The sequence below is a fragment of the Portunus trituberculatus genome, chromosome 20 (genome assembly GCF_017591435.1).
Source record: "Portunus trituberculatus isolate SZX2019 chromosome 20, ASM1759143v1, whole genome shotgun sequence".
NCBI lineage: Eukaryota > Metazoa > Arthropoda > Malacostraca > Decapoda > Portunidae > Portunus > Portunus trituberculatus.
Window position 1 is genome coordinate 1,562,315 of NC_059274.1, and position 20,186 is coordinate 1,582,500.

A 20,186-nucleotide genomic window follows, 5' to 3' on the forward strand; every position below is an offset into this window, starting at 1 on the left:
TGTAAGAAAGGATTTTGTCCTATGCCAATACAAAGTATATATATATATATATATATATATATATATATATATATATATATATATATATATATATATATATATATATATATATAGTGGACCCTCAGACATTGAACAATTCGGACTTGGAACAACACAAAGGCGGCTGAATCCAGGTGTCGTTAGCACTGTTAGCGGAAGATAAGTATCAGTTCCCAGTTTGTTTTTATTCCCAGCTGGGGTCAGGACATTTGACCAGAGTCACTCAACTAGGTAGGATGGCCGAATAATATTTCCTATATTTACACTGATCACTAACAAAAATATTTCTTAACTACTCTAATGACAAGGTGTAACAGACATGAAACAAAACAATGTTTTTATTGAAGTTGTATTGAAGTGTAGCCTTGTGATAGTGGACCCTCACATGTCTTCATTATCATTATTATCCTTATCATTGTTATTATTATTATTGTTGTTGTTATTATCTTTATAATGGCACTGTGTTTATGTATATGCCTTGTGGCTGTGTCCTCTTGTTTTCCCACTTGCCTTGGTGGCACCAGTGTCTCGGTATCTCTCTCAGTTGCTGGCTGGTAGTGTCTTATTCCGCCATGCTCTCGTACACTCCACTGCCACCCTTGTTATTATGTATCTGGTTGGATACAATGTGTTGCCCATACAGTGTTTGTAAATTAGACCTTAAATCTTCTGGATTGCTGTGTGTTAGCCAGGTGCCCCTACCTAGAACAGCCTCAAATGCAAAGATCACCCCAAAATATCCCTTTGTATTAATACGTTCATAATGCCAAGCTTCTCTTGCCCTCCCACACCATCATCTACGTGTGCCATGAAGCTTGCCACCAAAAGGTAAATAGTATTAATTTATTTAACTAAATTCTTATTTACTTTGGATAATCTTGGGTCTTGGAATGAATTAAAATTATTTACATTGTTTCCTATGGTAAAAATGGTTTCAGACTTGGAATAATTTGGACATTGAACAGCATTCTGGAACAAATTATGTTTGAAGTCCAAGAGTCCACTGTACATGTGTGTGTGTGTGTGTGTGTGTGTGTGTGTGTGTGTGTGTGTGTGTGTGTGTGTGTGTGTGTGTGTGTGTGTGTGTGTGTGTGTGTGTGTGTATCTATATCTATATCTATATATATATATATATATATATATATATATATATATATATATATATATATATATATACATATATACATATATACACACAGCTCTACTGAAGGAGGTAATCTCAAAAGAATGTGCTAAAAAGTGTTATCCAAAATTTGATGAGAAATAGTGTGAAATGTCTCTTGAAAGAGTAGGAGGCAATACAGAAGACCAGGCTTGAGAGGTAATGCAAATAGCGAATGTTAACAATAAACATGACTGATGGGAAATGTTTCAAGTGCCTCATGGCAATAAAACAGAGACATAAGGTGAATGTTGCTTCCCATGCACTCTTCACTCATCCCCAACTCTTTTATAAATATAAGAAGCATATAAATTCTTCCTGATCCCTGACAACTTTTGACACAACTCATTTGTTTGTATGAAGCACATATAGAAATTTATAAAAACAAACTGAACATTCACAGCCTTAGATTTTGTTTATGTACCAATTTATTTAAAAGAGAATGTGAAGGAAAATAGTGAAAGGTTTCCAATTCCAATCATGTGATGATACATGTGGTTTAAACAATGTATTAGTGCTTCATGCTGAGTACTGTGCATTACTCGTGTTATGGTATTGGTTTGTTAAGTCTGCTATGTCTAGTCTAGTCTAGTCTATTTAGTCTAGTCTAAGGCTTGTTTATGCAAGTCCCTCAAGTGTGTGAAACTAATTCTTTATGATGAAATAAATATAAAATATAAAAAAAGGAGACAGCAAAGGAGTTGTGATTTATTTCACACCTACACAGCAAAACCTAATCATAATAGAACACAATTATAATTTGGAGCATAAGTTGGTAAAAATTCACCTTTAAAATTTTACTTTATTACAGATCAAATTTAGAAAGATTCTTTGTTATTAAAAGAAAAAAAAAATAAAATAAATGAATAAATAGAATGAAATAAAATCAAATAAAACAAGATAAGTAAAATAAATTAAATGATTCCTTATGGGTAAAAATCAGATAAAAATCAATCAATCAATCAAAGAAATATATACAAGATCAAAACAAACAAACTAAACAGATCAAGGTTGGATAAACTCTACAAATTATATATACATGGGAAATGTTAAGCAGCATGACAGCTTGCAAAGCCTTAACTGACAGTCCAAGGAAGCAGAGAGGAGGAGCAGAAAGGTTAACAGCCGCCATACAACACACATAACACAACACAACAACTTCTTGGCGTGCTCATTGGCAGGACAAGGCTGGACACCAAGGCTTAATGGTGGAAGCTGAAGGCATTTCAATTTTGTATTTCCTACTATGTATAAACATGACAGTACATAAAAGGAACCACAATATGTGAGAAGTAAGTACTTGGATGGCTTTGGTTTCACTGTGTTCCATGTCTCATCAAGATGCAACTGTACATCAACAATAAGAACACCAACTTCAACTACAACAATGATGAGTGAAATAATTCTACACAGCCTGCTTTTTCGTTCACATGCAAAGTGTTATCACAGAGAGAATCATGACTGCTCAAGTCATCCAAACTTCGGAATGAGGATGACAGGTGGAAATAGGTGGGTTGCTTCATACAGGGACTGCCACATGTAGGCCTGTTGGTTCCTTGCAGCTTCCCTTATTTTCTAGTATTCTCAAGTTATGAAACAAGTGTATTCAAACAAATGTTGGTTCACTCTACTGATACACATGAGGTCCTCTGCATTCATCTCCATTGGCAACAGCCTCCATGAAACCACTGCCTGCTTACTTTACTGATTTATTTATCAATTAATTAATCTATCTATTTATTCATTTATCTTTTGCCTATATTGAGCACAAACTTGTTTTCATCCTAATCGCAAGTGGGGTCATCCACTCATGTGTTGTCACTAATCCCTTCTTTGCTCTGCATCTCCTACAGACATGAGCAGATCCTTTCTCACATCAAACAGCAAAATGTTGTAATGCTAATGCACCAAACTACCATTCTCAGAGTATATAAAACTTAAATCAAAGGATGAAATACAAATGTTAAAGCAACTAAAAGGCAAAGATATAAAAACTGAAGAGTGTAAGAAGAGAGTTTGTTGCAATCAGTGTACATAAATGTCACTTAATGGTGTCCTCTCTGGCTGGCCACATCCTTCCCTTGATGTTCTAACACTCAAGAGCTACAGGACGTCACCACAGTCACAACAGCGAGAAGGAAGACAAGAGTTGCACAGGCCTGATTCTCATTGACACTACACACATCAGCTGCTACATTACTGTATTAGGCTGACAGTTCGGTATATACAGAGAGAAGACGTAGTGATGAAATAAAGCAGAGATGAGAATTTCATTATGATAGCTAAGCCAGTTTACAAAAACATACAGACACACAGACAGCTATGCGAAGAAACATACTCGGAAGCAAAGTACGGCCTTTCATTCCGTCAGAGTTTGAGGTACAGAGAAGCAAGAGATGCAGCAAAATGAGATGCCAAAAGTCAAAGTACCTTGGAAACAGTCAGCTGCATTTAGATCTTTGAGGTAGTAAGACTAGTAGTAATGGTGTGAGTTATACTAGAGTGTAGAACAAGTGAGTGAGTCAAGGGACAGGTACCTGAGGGGGAGTAAGAATGAAGTAGCGGCTGGTCAAGGTGGTGGTGGTGATGGTGGTGTTGGTCGGGGGTTTGTTGGAAGGCCAGTTGTGGTGGTTGTGTTTGTTGGGACTGCTGTTGTTGTTGCTGCTGCTGCTGTTGTTGCTGCTGCTGCTGTTGCTGTTGCTGTTGTTGTTGCTGCTGCTGTTGTTGTTGTTGCTGCTGCTGTTGTTGCTGCTGTTGTTGTTGTTGCTGTTGTTGTTGTAGTTGTGGCTGTGGCTGTTGCTGTTGCTGTTGTTGTTGCTGTGGTGGCTGCTGCTGGTTGGGGGAAGGGGAGCCTGGTCCTCCCCCTCCCCCCCCACCCCCTGTGCTCCGGGCACCAACATGGGCCCGCAGTTCGTTTCGAGTGTACTCACTGAGCATGCCATTCCCGCCTGCACAACCACCAAGGGAGTCATGAGGCAACCGAAAGAGTTAAATGGTCAACTTACTAGGAATCAGACTGCAACCAAAGAGAGGATTTATGCTGCAACCAAGAGGAAATTATTGAATCTATTCAGTACTTGTTGTTAAAGGCCTCTTAGCTTTTTACTGTAGAGCAGCTATAATAGTGTGTTACTTGTCAATACTTAGTATTTAGTCATGTGGTTAAATAAGTCAAGAATGCATTTAATGTTGGAGAGGTTGACAGATATATGCACAGGAGAGTAGAAAAGACACACTCATTAGAAGACCTGTAGGCAAGGCATTGTCTGAATAAATAGTTAATTGGGAAAAAAGTAAACCTTTCTCTAACATGTAAAGTCTAGCAGTTACTGTAAAAAACACGTCATCATAAACAAAACAAGAAAACAAGACAAACAAGAAGGCAAGACAGTGTAGCCACAGGTTAGTGGTAATAAAATATGGACCAATCAGATATAGATTGAGGTTATTAGGGACAAAAATGGACCAGTCAGGGAAGGACAATTGTTAGGAGGAAGAAGGATGAAGGACAAGGATGGCTTCAGACACACACTCTCAGAGTTACGAGGACGGGGTGCAGCGGGTCACGTCACGGTGGTAAGTTTGGATTGCCAGCCACAAATGGGAAGCAGGTCTGGACTATTACAATCTGTCTGCCCACAGAGTTCAGCTCAGCATATGTAGTCTAAACAAATAAATTAACCAGATAAAGCAATGTATTGCACGGTTCAACAAAGAACACTGGTTAATCTTCTCACACAAGCTTACTAGCCAATGAACTGCAGGCAACACCAAACCTCAAAACCTAAATGTTACGACTCTCATGGTGATTGAGAGCAGAACATCGGGCGGCCAGCGACGGTCGCATTTCAAGGTGTTGGTTACCTTTGTCACGCTAAGCAAGGCCAAACAAGGAAAGAGCCGGCCTCAGCCTCAGCACAGAGACGTTGCAACACTCAAGTCGATGTGCCAACCAGGAGGTCCAACAAGCACATAACCAAAGAACTGATGTGTTGGCACCACAGGATGATCAACTCAATGTTCAGTGAAATACCCTGTGTTCATGTGATTGTGTCTGGTATCTGTGCAACTTCATCAACCTGTCAGTTTTGTTTCCATCCTGTCACAATGCCTTAACTACACTGCACACAGAGGTGATTTTATCATTGACAGTGTGGGTTGCTTATTATAATTTGTGTATCCTTTAGGGGCCTTAATGAAAGCTCTCATGGCACCAGGTGCTCTCCCTCAAGGTCTTAAGGGACTTTTAGGGAGAAAATCTTGTACGGCAGTTTTGCTCTGTGGCTTCCTAAGTCCTACAATGACACTTCTAGTAATCATTCATTCATGGCAGTGACACAGAAATTTGAATTAAATCAAACATGGAATATGAAGAGAAATCTCATATGTATTCTGATTTATCACTCTTTGATGTATATAAATTTGCTTACATGCTATGACGCAAAAATTTTTTTTATGGAATAAAATTAATCTGAATCCGAATCTGAATCTGTATCTTGGTTATTAATATATGTAGAGTTTGATATTCTGCAAGGATCATAATAACATCAAAACTTCCAAATCACATTCACAGTTTCTCTCCTTATACACATCCCTCTCTCAGTATAATCTTTTGGTTTTAACGCCAAACAAGTCGCTGCTACACTTTATATACAGAATGGTTGGGGAATTTTAAGTGAAGTACGTCAAGCACCAATTAAATCATTACTACACTTTATATACAGAATGGTGAGGGAGTTTTAAGCAAAATATTTAAGGACACCAAGGCTTGACATCTGGTCTGGCAACCCGTCTCTCAGGGGCATGTCAGCCTGGCACAGACAAAGACAGTTTTCTGGAGGACACTAAAATTATTCTTCTATCAAAAATCAATATAATCTCACAGAGTTGTACATTCAAATGCATTGTTTACTGACTGAAAGTAAAACTGATTTATGTTATTTTCACTTGTATCTTATCAGCTTGCTCTCTCCTATCTTTTTTGAGCTTATTTTCAGCATAAGAAGCCTTCAGGTGTACTGGCAAGGATAAATATTTGTAGCATTTTTTTACTAGGCCAGGATCACCAATAGCCTTTCATGAAAGATTTATTTGTGTACGTACTTCATCCTTAACACAACATTCCTTGTTTTATCTAATCTAAAAGTTCACCTCAGATTTCACTGTAGTTATGGCATTCACAGTGTGTTGTCTTTTGATGTTAAATATGAATATTGGTCATGTCTGAATGTTGTGCATGTGAACTCTACTTTCTTCTAGACATTGGCACACGTCCTACATGTTAGTATTGTGCAACTCTGATGACAACTAGTGACTGTGAGAGGCTACCTAGTGGTGATGTGCACGTGATGGGTGGCGGGCAGGAGAAGACTTACCCGAAGAGGTCCTGGCTGGGTCAGGGGCCCCATAGTAGTGGGCAGCCACCTCATAGTTGTGAGGGTGGGGTGGGAGACCCCCATCGTAGCCCTGGGGCATTACCCCTCCAACCAGCCCTGGCATCCCACCCCCAGGGCCGCCGCCCCCCATGGGTCCTCCCCCCATCATGTGAGCCCCCTCCACCGGCCCAGATGAGGACACGGCCACGGGTCCCATGGGGGAGCCGGTGGAGGTCATGAGTGAGGGGGGGAGGGAGCCTGGGTGGTGGTGCACCATGTGGGCGTGGCCTAAGGAGGAAGGTGGCACAGAGTGCGGGCCGGGGAGGTGGCCGCCTGCAGCTGGTGGCGGGTGGGAAGGGGGTGCGGGTGGGTCATGGTGGTGGCCCGGGGCCGGCGGGTAGGGGTGAGCACTGCGCGGGGAGTGCACACCTAGAAAACACACCGCCCCAGGTCAGTCACCTTGCTGCAGTCGACACACACCCATGCACGCAGTGATTACCAGTGCACACACCCACTTATGCCGTGGTCACAGACATACACACACTTGTGCATCACTTGGCCCTGACTTGCACCACCAGTACCACACAGCCTACTACAGCATGATAGCTACTCTACTCTCATCACATGATTCTCAAAACACTGAAATGAGTGATACATTCTCTCTAAAAGTGTTCCACACTATGAATCACTATACATTACATGTGCATGAACATCACTAATAATGCTTGTAATAAAGGGAACTCTTAATAAAATGCAAGTTAGTTAAAATATCAAAACATTATGAGGAATACATGAGCTCATGACACTTGCAAAGGTGCAGTGCAATAGGATTAATAAGTTTCAAGAGAAGGTGGCAGCTTTCTCAAAGTTTCAGGTTATTCTCTGACTAGTCGCAGACTTCTCTTGCAAACCAAAGTAGTACAGTTCAATGAGTTCATTCACCAACATCACATCACGTACATTACACCAACAATAAGAAACAGTGCAGATTTCTCGAACTAACTTGTGCTTTACAAAGTGCTTCACTGACTGACTGACTGACTGATAACTAACTGATTAACTGACTGACTGACAGCCTCCAATGGTACAGAGAGCCATCAAGAGTACCAATGATCTGACATCTGACAGCCCCAGTGCTCCCCTAGCCTCCCCAGGACCCCAGCCAGGCTGGCCCTTGACTCCTAGCTATGGTGCAGTGGCTCTTATGCCTTGATGGTGGTGGTGGTAGTGGTAGTGGTGGCTGGTGGTGGGTTGTCTCAGGGAAGTTTTAAGCCTTGCTCACTCAGGGACATGACAGCTGGTTTGTACAGCAGAGGGGACAGGAATTACAGGATAGGAAGGTGGAGTCATACTTGATGAGACTCCTGTTGACAGAATATCAAGAAGTGGTGATCTCTTATTCCAAACAGGAGATGTGAAGTTGGGAGTGTGTCTTTGAAATATATTGAATAAGAGAGAGAGAGAGAGAGAGAGAGAGAGAGAGAGAGAGAGAGAGAGAGAGAGAGAGAGAGAGAGAGAGAGAGAGAGAGAGAGAGAGAGAGAGAGAATTTTTAGGAAATGGTCCAGAAAAAGAAAATCATCTATGAGATTAATAAAGAAAAGATCAAAGTAAGGTTGAATAAAAAAGTAAATGAATGAAGTCAGCCAGAGCTCACAAGATAATATCATTCTAGGTCAAACAGATTCCTTTTTAACAATACATAACCAACTACCTCAAAAAGGAAAAAAAAATGAATAAAATAAATCAAAACAAATAAAGGCTAAAATTAACTTGTTAGTAACGGTGTACCACTTTTAAAAATCATGAAAAAAGAAAAAAAAGGCAGATTGAGTGTTCATTGCCTTCCAGTTTCACAGCAGCCACTGAAGAACAGAGGCTTCCTTGATCTACAGTCTGTCAGGGTGTGCTGCAGCCACTAATAGACAGTGAAAGGAATTAAATGCTTCTAGTCTCCTATTCATCAACTGCAAAAGATACCCTATGTAGATTCAGTGTTAATGTATAAAACAAGATTCTACAGAGGCAACCTCCTTCAGTCAACTTCCAACACTAAATTGAAAGACTGCAAAAAGATGCTACTCAAAACTTGACTGCTGTGTTGGAGAATTGAAGTTTTCCTCTCGCTTCCTTAGTCTTAGGGATGGATGCCAGGCAGAACCAAGGGAGGATATTATTGGATATCAAGCAAAACTAAGGGCTAATAACTCTTCAAACATAAAAGTAGGAATCACGAGCCGCTATGAAGCAAAGAAGCCACTAATGCTTGGCTAATTGAAACTAGACGGTGACTACAGAAATGCATGCACCCATGGCAAGAATCTTTACAAAAAATATTATGTACAGGGATGACATTTCAGTACCGACTACTACGAGAATGACTATTTATTTATTTTTTTTTTTTATTATTTTTTTTTCAAATTGAAATTTAGGTTTATTCATTTGAGAATTATTTGGTTACGTTCATAGAATATTTTCCTTTTTATTATAATAGCACATAATGGTTCACTACATACCTACCTAGTTATCTTATATACTACTACTAATGCTGCTATTACTATTATTACTACTACTTAACTATTTTACCTTATTTGAAATACAGGTTTAAAATTTGTGAAACATCAGATTAATGTTATTTAGCAGAATCTATTTATCAATCTATCCATCTTTCCTGGCATCTACTGAAACTCCTGGCATCTACTGAAACTCACTGCAGTGGATGGCTGTAACACAACACTTTATTACATACTTTCCACACACTTAATCCTTACACACTCCTGCTGTTCATTTGTCATACTAAAACCTGGATCTTCAAAAATCCTACACAAAGCTGCTACACAACTGACAGCTTCCTGTAGACTGATTCAAACTGAGAATTTGAAGGCTTTCCTCAACCCTTTGAATATGAAAGATCAGCACAAGTCTGATTCAACCCAAACACTTCACTAATTCATTGGTGATGGCAAAGTGTTATCTAAAACTGCAAGACTCTTAATCTAGTTCAGATTTGGTTTAGCACAACTTTCATGTGGTCTCTGTCACAGGTGTGGAAGAGGCATATTAGTGACACTGGTGAAAAGAGAGAAAATGAAGGAAAGTGTGTATCATGGAAACTTTGGGGCAGCTGGATGGTGAGATGTGTGAAGAGTTTCTCCCATGCCATGGAGCAGATACACCAGTGTCCCACAACCAACTACAGCAAACCAGACCAATGTTAACTATCTACTGGAGAAAAATTACGGTATTACTATATATATATATATATATATATATATATATATATATATATATATATATATATATATATATATATAAGTAGTCAATGTAGAAAGTGTCCATTTAAATATACGAAAGGTGGAGCCCAAAAAAACCTGAGAAAGGCCCTGCACTGCAGCACTGCTTCCATCCTTTCCTCCATACAGGGCAAGAAGAGAGCAGTTCCTCAGATGCAGATAATCTACCAATGCAGAAACCTCAGTTTGCATTCACAACAGGTCAGCGCATTAGGCAGGAGTTGGGCAGGGGCTTACCTCCGGGCATTCCCACAGGGGCTGACATGGTTCTCTGGATGCCGCGGTACTGCTGCTGCTGTGGCTGCTGTTGCTGCTGTGGTTGTTGCTGCTGTTGCTGCTGCTGTTGATAAAGTAATGGGCCTTGTCCCTGCTGTGGAGAGGAGGGAGGATAAGGGCCTGGGTCTCCCTGACCACCAGCACCAGGGGTGGGGGGGCCCATGCCCTGGTAGGGGGACTGCCGAGGGCCAGGACTGGGGACGGATCTCATGCTGGGTATCTGGCCCGGCCGCCCTCCACCGCTAAACTGCCGAGTGCCGTCGGTTCTCATGAAAGAGGACTGAAAGAATTGCACCCACTCAGAAACTGATCTGTTCAATTCCTGAACATACTGTCATTACTGATTGGCCAAGTAACACAAATACAATAGCATTACCATTTCTACATACAAACAATACAAACAAGAGTCTTTATTCTGCAATCAGTATTTCTCCAAAACAGAAAAATGAAAACTGAAGAGAGTTCTAGTATGCAACTCAATGTGCAATAACTTCATAACATGTGACAAAAACAAAAGGAAAAGCTCATCTAAGTGTGATCTTGGAGGCAAAAACTTAAGGACAGCCCAGCCTGGAGTGAAGTGACTTACAAGTTGTGCATTAAGCATTGGGTTCTGTGAAATGAGTGAGGGCCGCTGGGAGCTGGGGGACGACCACACAGGACTCTGTTGCCCGGGAGGAACTTGTACCCCAGGCGTGCCTGGGGTGCCAGGACCCGTAGGGGACATCTGGGGCAGCGGCTGACTCCCTGGCTGGTAGTTTGGTGGAGCTGGTGACCCTTGGGAGAGTCTTGGGGAGAGCTGAGAGCCCTGCACTCCCTGATAGCCTCCCATCTGTCCACTGCCATCAGGAGAGTCAAGTGTTACCTATCTCATTCACATTCAGTTTAACACAATGACAGCCAAACAAAGACATATGAGTAGTACTTGATTTCTTTCAAACATCAATGAGAAAAACCAAGAACACCAAAATGGCAAGAAAAATCCAAAAATCTTCAAAGAAAGTTAGGAAATTCACCTTTTGCAGCATCTTAATATCTTACATTCTGAGAAACAAACATGGTATATAACTTCTGCAACTTGACTCATGCTGCTGGTATACAAAGTACACCTCTGCACTCACACCTCACACCTGACACCCAAGTCTCATACCTGATCTGTCAAGCCTGATATATGAACCTCTCATACCTGGTAGTGTACTGTTGGCCGGGTAATGGGGATGTGGTTTGGCCGTGTGGGGAATATGGAGGCTGGGGAATGCGTTGCTGGCCGGGTGACATCTGACCAGCCCCCACGAGAGTCGAGTTGAGCAGGTTGTAGTTGGGAGAGGTTTGAGACTCTGCTACATTACGCTGAAATCACGGCAAGGTGTGCATGTAGTGGTGGTGCAGTGGTGGGCATGCTAGCTATTGTTTGTTATAATAGCTATGAAGTTATATATGCAAGTTGATGTCATTCATTTCATATTGACAGATCCAATGGTTGTATACGCTGGTCCCTGGTGATGGTGATGCTTGGTGATGCTTTACTCTTCCCTATGGTGTGACAAATGATAATTATTGAGAATGCCATGGATACTTTGGATAAAACTTCTCAATATTGATTTGAAGTTCATTTAGAGCTTTCCAATACAGATTTATTAGTGCTTTTTGACAAAGGAATGTTTTTTTAAGGTTATACTGAGTTGTAATATATAGAAAGGAAGCCACACACATAGAATTGTGTCTCTATATCTTATCTATTACCTTCTCTCTCAGATTCACTCAGTAAAGTAGGAAGACAAGTACTTTTCTTCATCATTGTAGCAAGGGACCAGAGTATACATATATATATATATATCTTTTCAGCTTCAAGGTCACTAAAAGCCTCAGTCCAATTTTACCAACCAAAAAAATCCACATCAATTTAAAGGGCATAAAGTTTAGTAAAACCTGATGGTCTATAGAACCCTTTTTCTTTCCACACATTTGAGAAGCGTCCCTTGCTGTGTTCAGTGAGCGAGACACATCACCACCTGCCAACAACACCTCACCAAACTATTACAGGGAGTCCTCGGTTTACGACAACCTAGCCACTCTATTTGATGGTTGAGATGCTGGCAGAACCTGTCCCTCTACATTGCCTCTTGCTGATTTATTTTTCTTTTCTTATATTTTTTTTGTCCTCTATGTGTTTTATACCATTACAGAATATAGGTCTTTGTGTTCTAGATTATGACATTCTGTACTAAAGCAGTAACAAAGGTAAGTGACGTACTGAAGGTGTTCATTTAGGCTGATTCCAACCTACACCAAAAATCAGTTCATAATGTGGCATAGGAATGGAATTCCATCGTAATTCGAGGACACCCTGTACATGCTTAGTACACTATCAGCTTGTTTACAGACTGTCATAACATTCATAGTAAAAACTGCTGATGAAATAAAAAAAAACTCTTCTTTATCTAAAAGAATACTCATAATGAAAATAAAATTTATGGTTTAGTTTGAAATACTTCAATGATATAAACACCACATACTAAAAAGTGGTTGCTGTTAACATTCACAATAAAGGTCTACTTGCAGCCTCCTTACTTCCTTGAATTCTTTAATAATGACATCAAAAGAAAAGCTATCAAAGAATTACAAAAGAAACCTTGACACACTGTCTTGTGTAGGTCAACTGGCCTTCACACTCTCCTTACTCTCTTACTTTCTTCTGCTATGACACTGAAAGCCAAAATACCAAAGAAGTTCTGAAAGACAGCAGTAACGTTTGTGGACAATCTCAAAATGGTCTTTTCGTGGAGTCCTTTCAGACACAGGAAGGTCTGAAGGGTCTGTGAGTTCTATGGGCCAGCAAGTGTCAAATCTTATTTAAAAAGACTTAAAACACATTGAACTATTCCCCTTAGAATCAAATGTTGATTAAAGGGGAGAGAGGCCTTGCTTGACTACCTGGAGAGTGACATTCACGTTTGGCGGAGCAGCGGTGTTGTTGAAGAGGTCATCCATGCTCTGGTAGGAGGTCTGGGAAGGCTGGGAGACGTCAGACGTGTTGGACGGGACGAGCACCTGCTGCTGTTGGGCGTGCAGGAGCCGATTCCGGGTCTGCTGTTGGTTCAGCATCATACTGGCACGCTGAAATGCAAGTGTGTACTATTATCTATGTACATTTTCTTAACACCTCGCTCTTTGATGTTGTCTGTGTATATTTCTTTACATCTCACTCTTTGTCTTTGTCTATGTGTGTGAGTGTGTTAGTTTACACTTCATTCTTTGGTGTCACATGTGTGTATTACCTTTATATAGATGATGTTGCCTGTCTAAGCATATTTCTTGACCTGTCAGTGTGTTGATAAGTTTACATCTCATTGTTTGCTGTCATCTGTGTTAATCATTAGACTAATCCAGTTTCCAAGATCCCAAACCTGATTAGGAAGAGTTGGCCGAGACGTTAAGGTGGGATTCCCAGCAGCAAACTGAGGGTTGTTGGGGCGCACCATGAGGGATGCAAGGTTGACGCCGCCAGACCCTGGTGCCGGCCCCATGTTGGGAAACCGCACTGCTCGATGAGTGTAGGGCGGAGGGTAGCTACTACGGGACTGGATAGACTGCTGCTGGGGAGACAAGAGAAAGACAGTAACAATAAAAGGATAATACACAGGTATTGGATAAACAGTTGGGGAGAGAAGAGTGAGAATTTCGACTGGATAGATTGCTGCCAGAAAGAGAAGAGTAACAGTAACAACATAGGACAAGTAATTAAGACAAAGCTCAACTCTTATACTACAGCTTGATGAAAGTAGATAAGAGACCAAGGAGAAAATACCAAACAAACAAAGACCAAGCACCACAAAGTCAAAGTAAACACTGATAGAAATATATAAAGGCCAAAAAATTTGAAAAATGTAAAACAATGAAAATAAGAGTGGAATTCAAAGGAATAAGACCACTAAACTTCCACTTACAACTGTGTGGAGATCGATGAATACAATGACAACCACAATAAGCAATGAGAAACACTGATGACACGCTTGGAACCTACAGTGCTGTACGGAGGTAGAGGGCCAGCACCAGTCACTGTTGGTGTTGCAGGAGTCTCCAAGTCTGACATGAGCGACTTCTGAATCTTCTGAATCTCCATGATCTCGTGAGCTGATGATGATGGAGGCTGCTGCGAGTCTTCAGGCAGAGACTCCGGCTGCAGCCCTAACTCCTCTGGACAGGGATTGGCTGCAAAGGACTTGGTCATCTGGGAAGTAAGAGAGAAAAATAATGTCGGTGATTGTTTGTCATGAGATCTAAAGTTTGGAGATTGCAAAGGATTAACAAATGCAAAAAAAGGTAAAACTTTGCACAATACATAAAACTCTAAAAAAAAAAAAAAAATAGACACATGTAGCTCTGGAATGTCATCCATCTACCTATTTATCTATCTTTGCTAGAGCAACATTAAAAAAAAAAAAAAAAAAAAAAAATTATATATATATATATATATATATATATATATATATATATATATATATATATATATATATATATATATATATATATAAGCACAATATGTAAAGTTCACCCAGAAAATAGGCAATAATCTCTAAAGGCTCCCAACCCAACAAAATATGAAACACATACCTCTAAAATGTCGTTTATAACAGTCTCTCGGAGATAATCATCATTGTTGTGTATAGTGTTGAAGGAGGAGGTGGCCGTAGTGATAGAAGGCAAAGAACCGTCTGGAAAACTATTGCTCACTGTCCCTAGCACATTCAACTTCATGCAGTCCTTGAAGGGAGGCAACGTGTTGGTGGTGGTGGTGGACATGGAAGGGGATGACACAGACACACCACTGTTGACTGCCAGTGACCCAGGGCCACTCAACGACACCTGGCCACTCATAGACGTTTGCACACTCGCTGACCCACTCAAGTTGATATTCTTCACGCCATGGCCACTCTGGGAGGTTAAGGAAGGCTGGGAGGGAACGTGGCCCTGTGAAGAGAGGCTGGACTGGTTGCACATCATGGAAGTGTGGGTGCCTGGAGTGCGCATCTGAGAACCGAGGCCCAAGTTACTTGAACCTGTGGGCAGAGTGAAGTAGTATTAGAGGTTATGGAGAATGCTAGAGTGTGTGTGTGTGTGTAAGTGCTTGAGGGTGTTTTTACCAGGTGTTAAAAAATGATAAACACTCACCTATGGAAGTAGTGACTTTGCTGGTCTGTCGGTTAGTAAGGAGCTGTGTCAGAATCTCGGGCTGGCCCTGGCTGCGAGACGGCTGCCACGTGTGATTCTGCAACTTCTTATCCAAGTCTTTTGGAAGCTTTTCTTGAGGCAAACCTTGTGGATTAGCATGTGGTAGGGGCTGAAGAGACAATGAAGATGGATTAGCATTTGTAGGAACCATTAGATAATAAAGATACACACATACAGAAACTCTCTCTCACACACACACACACTAACACACACATACTCACCATTCACACTCTCAGCTCAGCAGTCACTGATGGAAAGGGACCATCACAAGGACCACACTCCTACATCCCCCAGAAGATAGACAAGCCTTTAGTAATGAATAAAGATCCTACAGAAAACGAGAACAACTCACCCCCTGGCTGATGTGAACAGGATCTCTTGCCAGGAGTGTTGCCAGCATCTTGTTCTTCTCCCACAGCTTAGAGGAAGATGACGGTCCTTGGTTATTCATGTTAGATCCCATTCCTCCTCCTCCACTCCCTCCTCCTCCACCTCCTCCCCCTCCCCCTCCTGCAATTGCTCCTCCAGTGTTGTTCCCAAGAGGCGTGGAAGGGCCATGGGGGGTGGTGGGGCCAGCGTGGGGAGTGGAAGGGCCTCCATGAGGGGTGGTAGGGCCTCCATGGGGGGTGGAGGGCCCACCAAGAGGAGTGGGGGGTCCTCCATGCAGGACCGGGGCAGGGCTCATGGAGGACCCAGGGGGTGATGGGTCCAGTAAACTCTCAAATGTTCTAATCATTTGCTGCAAGAAACAAGACATCACAAAATATCTGAGACACTTATGTTCAGTGAGAATAATAATAGGTTACAAAAAATCCTTCTCTAGAATTCATCCTTTTGAAAATAACAGATAACATTCATGAAGCTGTTCTTCCCACTGCCTTTGGTAAAATACTTGAGATAATATCTTTACAAAAATATAAGGTAAACCACTAAAGATTGACTCAAACATCATATAAACATACACATAATAAGACACTTAATCTAGTAATACATCTTATCAAACTGCTATGTTTGGAAAACTATTTCTGAATAAAATGACTTCCTCTACCACCTTAACATTCAAAGCCACTAGATCTTGTCAGAAGATCAGCCAAATTTATCAACGAGTATGATTGGAGGAAATAAGTAAGTAATTTCAAACTGGGACTACCACATGCAGACTAAGCAGTTTCTTGCACAATTCTTTACTTTCCCTCGAGTTGTCACCACTTGTCACTGTACCTGTTTATTGGGATTGCCGTCGTGAGCTTCATCGCTGGAACGCTTGAGGCCTCTATGGTTACTTGGGGTGCTGAGCAGGTCGGGACTGTGGGCTCGCTGGGGCAGGCCGGCACTGGTTGACTGGGGTAGGTTTGGGGAGGAGGCCGTCATGGTGCTCAGAGTGTTGGATGAAGATAAAGTGGAGTTACAGGAGAGTGGTCCAACACTTCCTCCACCTCCTCCTGTTGTTCCTCCACTGCCACCACTATTACTACCACTTCCACCTCCACTTCCACTATTTCCTCCACCTCCTCCACTCCCAGCTACAGTTCCACCTCCACTGCCTCCACCTCCTGTTCCAGTACCAGTTCCTCCTCCGCCACCTCCTCCTCCACCTGCATTGCCACCTCCTGCTCCTCCTAGTCCCTGCGGTGGCTTGAAGTCGGAGATGAGGTCTGGCTTCTTCTCATCTGCATTCTTATCCAGGAGATCCCAAATGGTATCTCTGTTCTCGTTGTCATCGTCATCATTCAGCAGCTGGAAAGTGGACGGCAATATTAATTGACTACTTTGCAGTAACCCCTCACAAGTTTGAACATTACAATCACTATCTGTGACTAGTAGGCAGGTTCGTCTCAGTACAAAAGTCATGGGTAAAGGTCAAAAGTCCCTTATGTTTCTCAGTACAGTGTTGACTGTTGAGGGATTTTTTATAATCACTGTTCATGACTAGTAGGAGGGTTCATCTCCGTGTTAATGGTTAGAAAGAATATTCATGTCAGTGTAAAGTGGTGATAACGATACAGCCATTGCTTACATCTCTCAGCATGTTGTTGGTGTTAGAGTTGACAGAGGGTGAGGGGCAGGAGATGGGCTTGAAGTCGTGGTGGGAAGGCACCCTGGAGATGAGTCGCTCCAGGCTGTTGTTGCCGTCACCGCTGCCTACCAGGCCGCTCTGCCCATCATCCTCATCCTTCTGGTTCAGGAGATCCTTGAGAATTTTGTTTTTTGGATTATCTGAGGCCAGGTCAGCGCTGCTCTCCGTGTGACTGAGGAGGTTCCGCAGTCGAGTGTTGTCGCCGAGGGAGCTGACACCCGAGTCATCCCCCGCCCCCCCTGTACTGCTCGGCCGCCCCGCCAGTGACTCGTCCAGCACGGACCCTCCGTTGCCTGAGGTTCCTGGCAGCAATCTCTCTGCTGCTGCCGAACCATTGCCTTCTTGGAAAGGCCTGCAAGGACAACCAGGGTAAGTGTGAGCACCAGTATGTATTGAGGTACTGTCATTAAAACACAGCAGGAAGTCACTTTATATGAAAAATAAACCATAAGCTGATTGCTGTATCCAGTGAAAAAGCATTGCAATATTATTAAAAACTACTATCAATAATACAACTATCATATTACTACAACTACTACTAATAACAAATTTATCAAACTTTAGCAATCAGCCAGCTTCCACACATCCCTCACCCTTGCTCGGTCCCCTGCATCATCTTACCCAATAATAGAATGTGTTGCCATAATGTAGCTTCCCTCCGGCTGGCTCCCGTCAGCGTCGTGGAAGAATTTAGACTTGGTCTGCACTCGAATGCAGCGGTCACCCCCAAACTGCAACACACATCATGGCAACACTATAGTGTGGCAACACCACACCACCTCAAAACATCATCGATGCTGTACTAGGAAATGAGGATTGTTAAGGTTCTAATGTCAGTATTCTTTGATGTCATAGTGATCTCTTACTCATAAAATCCTAGGATTTGATTTCATATGGAGAAGAAGAAGAAACAGAAGAAGAAGAAGAAGAAGAAGAAGAAGAAGAAGAAGAAGAAGAAGAAGAAGAAGAAGAAGAAGAAGAAGAAGAAGAAGAAGAAGAAGAAGAAGAAGAAGAAGAAGAAGAAGAAGAAGAAGAAGAAGAAGAAGAAGACGAAGAAGAAGCAGCAGTAGAAGTAGTAGTAGTAGCAGCAGGAGTAGTCACCTTAACACGGTACACTTGAGAGATCGCCTGGCCTGCCTGCAGCGTCTCCTTCAGATGGCCAGTGACTTTGGTGACGTCCCCCTGGTGAATCAGCTCAATAAATCGCTCCTTCACTCTTTCCTGCAACACACACAGCACTCATCACTACAACTCATGCCATATGTACATCACTTCACCATTCCCTTCAGTGAATATTGCAGAACACGAAATGCTGCTTCACTCGCCACTGTACACCATCTATACACTGATTGCAGGACAATACACACTGTTTGTTCCTCACTCCAGTGAAAGCAGAACTCACTACGTTCTTACTTTCACAAAAAACAAAGTAAAATCATTATCTTGACTCATGCACTCATTTACAGCAATCACACTCATACTTGATATACCATACAGTTTGTGCTACTCATCTGCATACATATCAATCAATACATATGAACAACACCCTGATCTGCAACCACCACTACACTAAAGAGGCTAATATTAGACACACTACTATTTCCAAAGACCACAGTGATGGTTAGGCAACTCTTTACCAGTGTTTCTAGTTAAAAATAACAACTCTTGTTATTTGTCCCTAGAATTGCAGAAACTCACTTAAAAACCTGTATAAGTTCGACTATGGTCTTCTTGGAAGTAGTAAAGGTGCAGTGCAAAAGTGTTTTTGAATACAGGATAGAAACAGATGCTGGTTGCTGGCCACTCACCCTACTGATGTACTGACTGTATTTGGGAGACACCCCGGTGGCATCAATGTCAATGATGGTTCCCTGGATGTCCAGCTTGGTGGTGAACTGCTCGACAGGGATTCCCTGGATGCGTTCGTTGGGAGGAATTCGCCGAACCACACAAATTAGGCACTGTTGACCTTCACCTTCAAAGGATTCACTGTTACTTTTGTCCACAATAAACGAAGGTAAAAGCACTGCAGAAATCTGGAAAGACATGCCAGTATTTAGTGCATCAAGAAGACATTAATTGTATATTGTTGTTTCATCCAGCATGGTGCTAAAGGACAGGCTGATGACATGCCAGTATTTAATACATATTCATAAATGAGAAAATAAATACTGTAATATGGAATAAATACAGCAGAAAAAACAAATGTGACATACAAAAGGGCTTCACTTCCACAATAAAATATCACAATAACACAAAAACAAATTAATTAACAAAATAAACTAATACACAAAACAATAAAAAAAAAAAAAGTCAGACAAATGCACAGACACACCTGCATATTCTCATACTGGGACACCCGTTGTTGCTTCTCTTCCATAGTCTCCTCCTGGTCATCTGGAGGCTTGACCAGGAGGCGACAGTTGAAGCTGCGACTCCTCGATGATTCACACGCTGCTTCACTGGGCCAACCTGTCAAGGGGACACACGCACATGCACACGCACACGTGCACACACACACGCACACACACACACGCACACACACACGCACACACACACACACACACACACACACACACACTTTGTTAGTCATCTTGATATGAAATGATCAGCTCTATTGTGTGCTGAAGAGACATCCATTGGTTAGCTTTACATTAAATAGATTTATTTGCGCTTTTGTAACACTAATTCTATATAAGGTAGATTTGTGCTTATACATGTACTATTCAACTTT

The 20,186-nt window shown here is 41.8% G+C and overlaps 1 protein-coding gene across 18 annotated transcripts in view; it reads right to left on the bottom strand.

The window, feature by feature from the left end:
- Positions 1 to 20,186, bottom strand: part of LOC123506759 (nuclear receptor coactivator 2-like) — a 158,092-nt gene that overhangs the window by 5,379 nt on the left and 132,527 nt on the right. For 6 of the 18 annotated variants that reach the window (XM_045259066.1, XM_045259064.1, XM_045259071.1 and 3 more), the window contains 17 exons: positions 19,788 to 19,924; positions 19,261 to 19,488; positions 18,554 to 18,673; positions 18,074 to 18,183; positions 17,393 to 17,804; positions 16,597 to 17,112; positions 15,728 to 16,114; positions 15,316 to 15,484; positions 14,758 to 15,203; positions 14,168 to 14,374; positions 13,551 to 13,739; positions 13,078 to 13,260; positions 11,330 to 11,493; positions 10,733 to 10,982; positions 10,105 to 10,423; positions 6,577 to 7,005; positions 3,739 to 4,149 (listed from right to left, as the gene is read on the bottom strand). In XM_045259066.1, the coding sequence (XP_045115001.1) occupies positions 3,739 to 4,149; positions 6,577 to 7,005; positions 10,105 to 10,423; positions 10,733 to 10,982; positions 11,330 to 11,493; positions 13,078 to 13,260; positions 13,551 to 13,739; positions 14,168 to 14,374; positions 14,758 to 15,203; positions 15,316 to 15,484; positions 15,728 to 16,114; positions 16,597 to 17,112; positions 17,393 to 17,804; positions 18,074 to 18,183; positions 18,554 to 18,673; positions 19,261 to 19,488; positions 19,788 to 19,924 (4,677 nt within the window). Of the gene's footprint in view, positions 1 to 3,738; positions 4,150 to 4,197; positions 4,218 to 6,576; positions 7,006 to 10,104; positions 10,424 to 10,732; positions 10,983 to 11,329; positions 11,494 to 13,077; positions 13,261 to 13,550; positions 13,740 to 14,167; positions 14,375 to 14,757; positions 15,204 to 15,315; positions 15,485 to 15,727; positions 16,115 to 16,596; positions 17,113 to 17,392; positions 17,805 to 18,073; positions 18,184 to 18,553; positions 18,674 to 19,260; positions 19,489 to 19,787; positions 19,925 to 20,186 lie in introns of those variants that run through there. The other 12 variants (XM_045259073.1, XM_045259072.1, XM_045259082.1 and 9 more) reach the window with 9 other exon arrangements.